This window comes from Ruditapes philippinarum, unplaced genomic scaffold (genome assembly GCF_026571515.1).
Source record: "Ruditapes philippinarum isolate M1 unplaced genomic scaffold, ASM2657151v2 ctg11830_1_1_1_1, whole genome shotgun sequence".
NCBI classification, from domain to species: Eukaryota; Metazoa; Mollusca; class Bivalvia; order Venerida; family Veneridae; genus Ruditapes; species Ruditapes philippinarum.
This window is the reverse complement of record NW_026851536.1, coordinates 1-10,253: the sequence shown is the minus strand read 5'-3', so window position 1 is coordinate 10,253 and position 10,253 is coordinate 1. Positions and strand designations below refer to the sequence as shown.

The window sequence follows — 10,253 nt, the reverse complement described above, 5'->3', positions numbered from 1 at the left end:
TTTGTGTTATTTTATCATATGAATGATTGTTAGTAGTTTAGTGGAGAAGCGGGGGATCGAACTCGCAACCCCTAGACTCGTAGTCAGACAGTGTTACCACTGCACTACAGCGCCCGCTCTGATTTCATCTATTTTGGAAGTTCTTATATATACATTATCACATTAGTAAACATTAGATTAGACATTAATTGAATTTTCACACCTTAAAAGGTAATATAGTCGTTAGGTCTATTTAGTGTTTTACAATGGCTGACATTCGTGTCCTTGCTCGAGGGGTTATGATAAAGGACTTAACACAAACGAGTAGAAAGGAAAATAAGTAAAACATACTAAAAAAAAGTCATGTTCTGTTAAATAGAATCCCAGTTCTAATTTTGACAATAAGTGAGCTTAAACAAATACTTGTTGTTTATGATTTATCATGGTTTGAGAAACTATATGTATTTCAAAGCAGCAAACTTCCAAACTCATGCTTATTTTCATGACGATTTTGAAAATGTAGTGTAAATTAAATTAAAATATTTTCACGTGAACAATGAAAGTAATTTACATATTTCAAACATATTGCAAACAACACTTTCAATCCACGTAAATTACCAAACTAACTGCGTAAGTCACGCAAAATAGTTTAATATTTATTAAAATTTTATCTTAATTTTTTTTTCAGAATAAAAGAAACAGATATTTGACGAGATAGATAAATTCTACCAAATGGTATCACCCAGCACTCTACGTCGACCAGAGGACACAGTTGGTTTGTCCCGTGAAACCCAACTTCCAACCAGAAGTATATATCTATAATGGATACACAGCCTTTTTAGAAATATAAAAAAAGGCAACATGTTTTGACTTTATACAAAAGCTTTAAAACCTAAACAATATATGGGCACACTAAATATATAATGTTCTAAATTTTTTAATGAAAAGAACAGCTTTCCTTGACCTGTAATAAAGGCCCGCTCTTATTTCGGAAGTTCCTATATATACATTATCACATTAGTAAACATTTGATTAGACATATAAATTGAATTTTCACACCTTAAAAGTTAATATAGTCGTTAGGTCTATTTAGTGTTTTACAATGGCTGACATTCGTGTCCTTGCTCGAGGGGTTATGATAAAGGACTTAACACAAACGAGTAGTAAAAGGAAAATAAGTAAAACATACTAGAAAAAAGTCCTTTTGCCTAATGTTCACGCGGAAATCCGCCGGATAATTCTTTTGGTAAGAGTAACTGGGCCTTGCATATAATACTGTAAAGGAGACCTACCGATCTCACTAACAAATTTTGTACAGGACCTCAGAGTTCGAGCTAACAAGGTTTGACTGTTAGATCTCAGTTTCAAATTTGGTTTTCAATAATCAGTTGATGTCGCCTTATAAAGGACCATGCAATGCAGAACTCTCCCGACCATTTTCCTTCGGATGCTTTGAGCCCTTATATAAAAAGCTTTTATAAATAACGAATCCGCATTACAAAATAAAAAGACAAATGACGTTTTAGCAGTCTAGATCGAGGAAAATGGTATAACCGTTTTTTTTTTTCGCCGAATTGTTGGTGACACTTTATATTTCAGAAAGAACTTATTGCCGGTTCAAACAAACGACTATGCCACGCGCGGATTTCTCCCGGACATTTTGCTTGCGTTAGGGCCTTGGGCATTATATTGCTTAAAAGAAGACACTTCAAAATTATAAAAAAGAAATCCCAAAGGTGTCGGACAAACGTTGTTTAGAAGTTGAAGAGAGAATATTGTGGGTTTTTTACGCCAATTGATACACTATATACCGAAAGAACAAATCACCGGTCCAAGAAACGACCATGCCAGCGGATATCTCCCGGACATTTTGCTTGGGTTAGGGCTTTGAACCTTATATTGCTGTAAATAAAACCCTCCAAACTTGTACAAAAACGAATCCGCAACGGAATCAGACAAATAGTCTTTTAGCCGTTGACCCAAGAATATTGTCTATTTAAATAAAATATAGTCTTCGCCGTTCAAATAATTGACCATGCCAAGGGGAAATCTCATGGATGTTTTACTTGGGCCAGGTCTTTGAGTGTTGTATTTCTGTAAAGAGGCCCTCCAAACTTGTACAATAACGAATTCGCAAGGGAATCAGACAAAATTAATGATGTTTTAGCAGTTGGCTCCAGAATATTGTGTTTTACGCACATTACAGAAACAACCAATAGACGGTCCAGAAACCGATCATGTCACGTAAAAATCAACAGATGTTAAACGATAAAACTTTATACCCCATAAGACACAAGTAACCTGAACAGAAGACCCCATATGTGCGTTAAAGTGATCACAAATATTCTTCAAGTTGTTTAAAGAATGTAAGGTCAATTGTGAATATATAAACTAATATATACTCTTATTAGGTCAGGCAATTCTGTGCCGCCTTCTCAAAACTTTGCATAATAGTAAACAGATTGTCGTTTGTAATGTGGTAAAAGGAAACCTTGACTTTCATTTTGATACACCTTATCATTTGACCAAGTTTTGTTTCTATGTATAGTACATATGATTATTTGAGACATCTTTAAGACCATTGAGTTGAATTATTCCGATGAAAATGGCTTACAAAATATTTGGCATATTGGTTAGTCAGAAACTACGCTAAATTTATTTCAAACATTTCTAAAATCATCAAATAGGACATATGTATTTTTATTCTTGAGTATCTTTTAAAAATATCTTAAAATGCCTTTTGCTAATGAAAAGTACATTATGTGCATACATGGAATGATTTAATCACTAATTCACTAATTCAAAGATGTTTTGATATTGAAACTGTGATCGTACATAATTGCAGTATTTGTAATTTGTTTTTACAATTTCAGTTGGCAAGTTTTGTATGTTATGTGAACGGTGCTAACCCACCGCATACAACCATACCTTACTATGATCACTCGGAGTCCAGTCAGATAAATTTCATGTTTGAACCTACTCTCGTAAGTCGATTCATCTCTCAAGTTAAAATTTAACAAACCATTCTTTCTTTGTAAATGCTTTAAGTGAAAGTTACTGTTCTGAAGATGTAAGATTTCTGTTCAGCAAAAAAGGAAAACATTACATAAATGACAACTGCAGAATGTTTTACTGAGTCTGTGAAAAGAAGGTTATACAGAACAACTCACAGGCCTCTTAGCACAAAAGTTGGATCAATGAAAAAAGATAATAATAGCAATTTGTACCAACCTTACTTCAGTGTTGTTATATTTGTCATGTCCTACGGGATCATTGATTTCAGCAAATGATGATTGCATGCCGTTCAAGCCTGTGCGTAAGATGTTGCACTTTTTATCATCCAACATGTACAGACTGAATCAAACATAGTCTGCAATTTAATTTTGCTGATTGTAGTGCTTACATTTTTTTCCAGATATTTAAATATATAAGAACCCCATATAGTAATAAAACAGAACAATAATCACAAAAATATCAGCCAAAAGTGTAAACATGTTTACCAAAGGAACTAAAGAAAATGAACTTACTGGGATAAAAAAAATCTTCTCAAACAGTGCTTTAAATATGATATGTGCTTACGTCATAGGATGAATTGCTGATATGGAGTCAGGATAAGGACATTTAACAGTTTATTTTTAAGTAAAAGTATAAACTGACAATTTAGCCTTGTAAATGACCTCAGATGTAACCGTTATTGTATTACCAAAATTATTGTTGAAAATTTATTATATGAACTCATATCACAACAATTGCATATCATCGGAAATGTGACCTTAACATTGCGTCCAAGATAATACATGTCTATTTTAAATCTATTATGTATATACAGGTCATTTTGCTGATAAGCAGTGGTACTAGTCACAGTTTATAACACTCACTTTATGTATATATTTACAGTGCCTTATATATGTATATATTTACATGTCTGTAAAATTATTGATTTTTGATAGTTTTATTCAAAAGCCTACATAGTACTATTCAAAAGCCTATAGCTAAGGAACGTAAGTAGTATTACTCAAAGCATTAAAATATTAGTGCGCATTGCTAATATAAGAGCTTGTATATCATTGTCAAACACATATATACATAACAATTATATATGTTTTACGTATATCCTGTTGCCACTTGTCATATTAGCGCTTTACAATAAAATTAACAGAAGGGAAATTATTCTTCATTCGAACTTTTTTCAGAGTCATTTCATTACACGAACATATAGCACGTGCTTTTTGGTCAAGTTAACGCACGATGAAATAGATCATATCCACTCCTCCAGAGGACTTGGGGATCTTGAGGTAAATTTTATACTTCTTCAGATGTTTGTTCCCCAAAGAATGACTGGACTCCGTTCACATTATAATACTTAGTTTAGTCTGAACGTTATATGCTGTTATATGCTGAAATTATTAAAATGTCCCATGCAAAAACATGCATTATCTAATACAAAGTATGAAATTTAAAATATTAAATACATGCCAAAATCTTGGTACACGTTTGTTTTTCTTTTCACGAAGCCCAAGATTGAATTCACTATGCTTGTTTCTAAAATAACAAAGGAATAAAATTATTTCATCGACATAATATCTTTATGCTTTATCAAGATATTATAACTTTATAACGAAACCATTAAATCGTATAAAACTTGTAAGGCAAATATCCTATATAACACCTTGATTCAGGATCTTTGGCATAGGGAAATACTATAGTTTCGTTATTTTAAACATAACTTCATTTCCAGTTAAAGATGATGAGAGAATGGGTAGGCCAGCTTCCAGAGACGAGAATATATCATGATGACCCGAACCTTCCAGAATATACACGTAATTACTGCTCCCGTCGTGACATGTTTCTTCTAGAAAGAGGCGAGACTGCCACACAACCAAGCTCTATTCTAGGCTGAATGACAGAATAATTCGTATAAACTACATACAATGTAATTTCTACAGTTGTAATAAATCTATACAACAAAACATGTTTTTCATTCTTGAGTATAATTAGCTTTAGAGATATTTCTTTTGAGTGGCATTTATACGAAAATTGTTTATTTGGTTAAACTCCTACTTCATGAAGCATGATGATTGGCATCATCATCATTATCATCATCATCATCATCATCATCATCATCAATAACAACAACAACAACAACAACAAGAAACCAACAACAAGAGGGCCATAATGGCCCTGAAGTCGCTCACCTGTATATAGGCCCCCGGAGCAGGGCCAGTTTAAACCCCATGGCTTTTATTTGAACAAACTTGGTAGACACCCATTAGAAGATATTTCATGCTTAACATCTAAGGTCTAGCTGGTCAAGTTTTTTTTCTTTACACATATAGTTAAAAACAATGACACACCTGGGGCAGGGCGGGCTTTTATTTGAACAATCTTTGAAGACACTTACTAGAAAATGTTTCATGCTTAATATCTAAACTCTAGCTATTCGGGTTTTTTCAAAGAAGACTTTTAAGTTTTTGCTATACACATATAAGGAAAATAAATGTCAGCCGGGGCGGGGCCAATTTTGACCCCAGGGCTTTTATTTGAACAAACTTGAGACACTCACTAGAAGATGCTTCTTGCTTAATATCTAAACTCTAGCTATTTGAGTTTTTCAAAGAAGATTTTTTAAAGTTTTTGTATAACACATATAAGGAAAAGGAATGACCCCCGAGGCGGGTCTTTTTTTGACCCCAGGGCTTTTATTTGAACAAACTTGGAAGACACTCACTAGAAGATGTTTCATGCTTAGTATCTAAACTCTAGCTATTTGGTTTTTTTCAAAGAAGATTTTTTAAGGTTTTGCTATGCACATATAAGGAAAATCAATGACCCCCGGGACGGGACCAATTTTGACCCCAGGGCTCTTATTTAAACAAACTTGGTAGACATCCATTAGAACATGTTTCATGCTAAATATCTTAGCTCTAGCTCTTTGGGTTCTTCAAAAGAAGATTTTTTAAGTTTTTACTATATGCATATAGGGAAAATCAATGACCCCCTGGGGAGGGGCCAATTTTGACCCCAATGCTTTTATTTGAACAAACTTGGTAGATACCCATTAGAAGATGTTTCATGCTAAATATCTAAGCTCTAGTGCTTTGGGTTCTTTAAAAGAAGATTTTCAAAAGTTTTTAGTATATGCATATAGGGAAAATCAATGACCCCCTGGGGCGGGGCCAATTTTGACCCCAGGGCTTTTATTTGAACAAACTTGGTAGACATTAATTAGAACATGTTTTATGCCAAATATCTAAGCTCTAGTGCTTTGGGGTTTTTAGAAGAAGATTTTTGAAGTTTTTACTATATGCATATAGGGAAAATCAATGACCCCCTGGGGCGGGCCAATTTTGACCCAGGGCTTTTATTTGAACAAACTTGGTAGACACCCATTAGAAGATGTTTCATGCTAAATATCTTAGCTCTAGCTCTTTGGGTTCTTTAATAGAAGATTTTTAAAGTTTTTACTATATGCATATAGGGAATATCAGTGACCCCCTAAGGCGGGCCCAATTTTGACCCCAGGGCTTTTATTTAAACAAACTTGGTAGATACCCATTATAAGATGTTTCATGCTAAATATCTTAGCTCTGGCTCTTTGGGTTCTTTAAAAGAAGATTTTTTAAAGTTTTTACTATATGCATATAGGGAAAATCAATGACCCCCTAAGGCGGGCCCAATTTTGACCCCAGGGCTTTTATTTGAACAAACTTGGTAGACACTCACTAGAAGATGTTTCATGCCAAATATCTAAGCTCTAGCTCTTTGGGTTTTTTAGAAGAAGATGTTTAAAGTTTTTTCTTTTGGTTGCCATGGCAACCAGAGTTCTGCATGGAATGGAAATCTTTGAACAACTTTGTTAAGGCTTCACACATGGAACATCCCTGAGAAGTTTCATTATGATCTGCCTTATGGTTTCAGAGGAGATGTCGTTTGAAAAGCTCACCTTGAGCATATGCTCAGGTGAGCTAAAAACAAAAATAATAATGATAATAATAACAGTATGAAAAGATAACAAAAATTGACCACGTCTTTTGAATTTTAAAAATGTGCGATTCCAAACAGTATCGCAAAGTTTCCGAAGGAGACATAAATTGAATTAATATAACAATTTAATCTTCGACATGGATTGTTTAGTGTTCATCTATTTCAAAACAATGCAGGTACGACAGATCTGTGACAAGTAAGGAAACAAACAAAGAAGAAAAAAAAACAAGCTGCAATAATTTTTGATTTCTCTGCGTCCATATTAATAAAATGTTGACAGGCAGCATTGTTAGAGCATTTAACCGAAAACTTGAGAACCGGTGCCCCACTGGGTACATTTTGATTTATTTTGTATGACAAGATATTCGGCGGGACTGAATTCCGTAAATACTGCTCACCATTGTTCATCTTTTCTGCCATATCTTTTATATGAAACTATTTTTAACTCTGTAATATTCCTTTATACATATATTATAGATCTTTTTATTTATATAGTTACAATAATGTTCGATTTTACAATTGTTTAAAGAACAAACACATTGATTTATATTACTTGCGTATTTTTCATGTATTCAGAAGATTTCATATTCATATGTATTGCAATGTGTCTTGCAGCATTCTTAATAATGAACATTTATCTAAGTTGTATTAAAGATAAATAATAATGTCTTTTGTGATGAAAAGTGTTGGGATACTTTGTCCTAATTTATTTCCTTGAAGTATGAGCATGCTGATAGCACACACCGGCTTCAACAAAACAGAACGATAACAGTCATATGCTTCTATACTGTTGCCGCAACTACAGTTTATTAAAATCGTCACAATCACGGGGGAGGAAGTGTTACACGAAGGATGGAGTTCTTGTGATAACTGTCACGGAGTTCGTCGGAAAAAATCTGTATATACTACAAAACACTCAGTAAAATGGTTATTTTCATCTTTCCAAAATGAGTTTTAGGTGCTAAATTAAACTTAAATGATTAAGCTTGTCTTACATCTTGCATTTTGTGTCAAAAACTAATTCACAGGCTATTTTTCATCGCCTCTTGCTTCAAATCTGGTAGTTTTGAGTAAAATTTCCAAATTATTTGCCTATTCACAAATATTGACCTGTTTATTTCTGGTCTTCATCCATGCCATACATAATTACCTAATTATAATGCAAAATTGCAAACATAAAGCACCGGCTAACAGATTTATACCCGATTTTTCAAAATGTCCCGGAGTTCTTGTGATAACACTGAAGATGTCACAGAGTTCTTATGATAACTTTTGTTATTGCCAGTGGTGTTTCTTGCGCTAAATCACGGCACGTTTTGGCGTTTATTATCATTCAATAAGATTGTAAATCATTATGAAATGCAGTACGATCAAATCCTTTGCACAAATGTGGAACAAAAACGTTGGTCTTTGAAGTGTCTGCAAATGATAAATAGGTGATAGGCTATCATCTACAGTAAAATTGAACTAGGGGCCACTGATACTAGTATTCACAGTCACAAAACAAAAAATGTCTCAAAACGTACACGTTGTTCTCAGTTTCACAAGTTTTAAGCAACCACCTTTCTTAAAGCAGACAATATATACGCAATGCTTTCCCTTACCTAAGGGCTAAGTAATTTGTATCATTTTATACCATAATAAATAAGTATATAAACCAGAATAAATTTCCACACCTATGTCTTAAAAAAGTACGATACGTGATAAAAACTCAACTGCGGTTGGCTCTTTACTACCGATCTCTCGAAAAAACATTGAACTGTCCCTCCAGGTTCCAGATTTACCTAGAATGGGATTTCAGTTATTGTGTATGGGGCATTCAAACCAGAATTTTCCCCCAGGTGTTGCTTGTAAGTGCGCAAGTTCTCTAATGTAACTTAAAAAACAACAGACAAAAACTTTGAAACATATTAATCGCTGTACACTATTATAACTGCTGTATTACATAGAAAACAAATGGTTTCTCTGATTGATGCAGTCATATAGATCTGAGAAAAAATAGACTGTATTGTCTGGATGAAAATGATAAAGGGCCAGAAAACTACTAGGGGCCGGAAAACTGCTAGAAAACAGTAACATAAATCCTTTTTCCAGTCTACGAAATCTGCATCAAACAAAAAAATACTATGAAAAAGAAAAAGGGGGTTTAAGAAATAATATCTCTAGAACTAAAATTCACTCAAAACCAACATTATATATCCTATTTTTTTGCGCAATGGATGAGCCGTACTACATTTCATAATGATTACAATCTCATTGAATAATAAAAAAACCGCTAAAACGTGCCCGTGATTTAGGCGCAAGAAACACCACTGGCAAATCAACTAAAGTTATCATAAGAACTCTGTGGCATCTTCAGTGTTATCACAAGAACTCCGGGACATTTGAAAAATCTGTTAGCCGGTGCTTTATGTTTGCAATTTTGCATTATAATAAGGTAATTATGTATGGCAAGGATGAAGACCAGAAATAAACAGGTCAATACTTTTGAATTGGCAAATAATTTGGAAATTTTACTAAAAACTACCAGATTTGAAGCAGAGGCGATGAAAAATAGCCTGTGATTTAGTTTTTGACACATAATACAAGATGTAAGACAAGCTTAATCATTAAAGTTTAATTCAGCATCTAAAACTCATTTTGAAAAGATAAAAATAATCATTTTAACGAGTATTTTTGTAGTATATACAGATGTTTTCCGACGAACTCCGTTACAGTTATCACAAGAACTCCTGAACAAGTTATCATAAGAACTCCATCCTTCGTGTAACACTTCCTCCCCCGTGACAATATTACTAAAGTGCGACCAGAATACCGGTAATGATTAAATAAAAGACTTATCAAGTTGTGCAATACTTACTTCTTTTTCTGGCTATGGTCTGGGATACTTTTGATAAAATATATTGTTCATATCGTACTACCCACCGTAACTGCGTGTTTTTAACTTCTATTTTGTTTGAAGATTTATTGTAACTGTAAGTGTAATTGTTTTATTTGCAAAAATTATAAATGTTTACAAAGAAGAAAAACATAAATCAAAATATCTAGTGAAATAGGTCAATGCCAGGGGATATTTCAATATGCAATATACAATGTACATAATAACATGAACATTAACTGTATGCAAAATTATTGTATATTGTGAAACCTCATCATCAATATAGCGATCATCGTTAGGTATACATTTTCTGGTTTGTTAAAAGGTATTCAAAATAAAAACGTACAAGGAACTTATCTACTTTTGTATTCCAGTTTTACATATATACACATGTAAGCAACAAAAACTTAGA

At 33.4% G+C, this 10,253-nt stretch overlaps 1 protein-coding gene across 1 annotated transcript; it reads left to right on the top strand.

Moving 5' to 3' along the window:
- The first annotated feature begins 2,471 nt into the window (after positions 1-2,471).
- Positions 2,472-4,949, top strand: LOC132737470 (uncharacterized). Its single transcript, XM_060724798.1, has 4 exons — positions 2,472-2,611; positions 2,853-2,963; positions 4,173-4,274; positions 4,718-4,949. Exons 1-4 carry the CDS (start codon positions 2,579-2,581, stop codon positions 4,877-4,879), a joined length of 408 nt encoding a protein of 135 aa, XP_060580781.1. The 5' UTR covers positions 2,472-2,578; the 3' UTR covers positions 4,880-4,949.
- The last annotated feature ends 5,304 nt before the right edge of the window (positions 4,950-10,253 follow it).

What these genes read in the sequence shown, in the direction of transcription:
- LOC132737470 (XM_060724798.1), top strand. Translation starts at nt 2,579, where the DNA reads ATGAAAATGGCTTACAAAATATTTGGCATATTG. An exon ending in TCATGTTTGAACCTACTCTC is followed by an intron (nt 2,964 to 4,172) that starts GTAAGTCGATTC and finishes AACTTTTTTCAG; the next exon opens with AGTCATTTCATTACACGAAC. An exon ending in GAGGACTTGGGGATCTTGAG is followed by an intron (nt 4,275 to 4,717) that starts GTAAATTTTATA and finishes CTTCATTTCCAG; the next exon opens with TTAAAGATGATGAGAGAATG.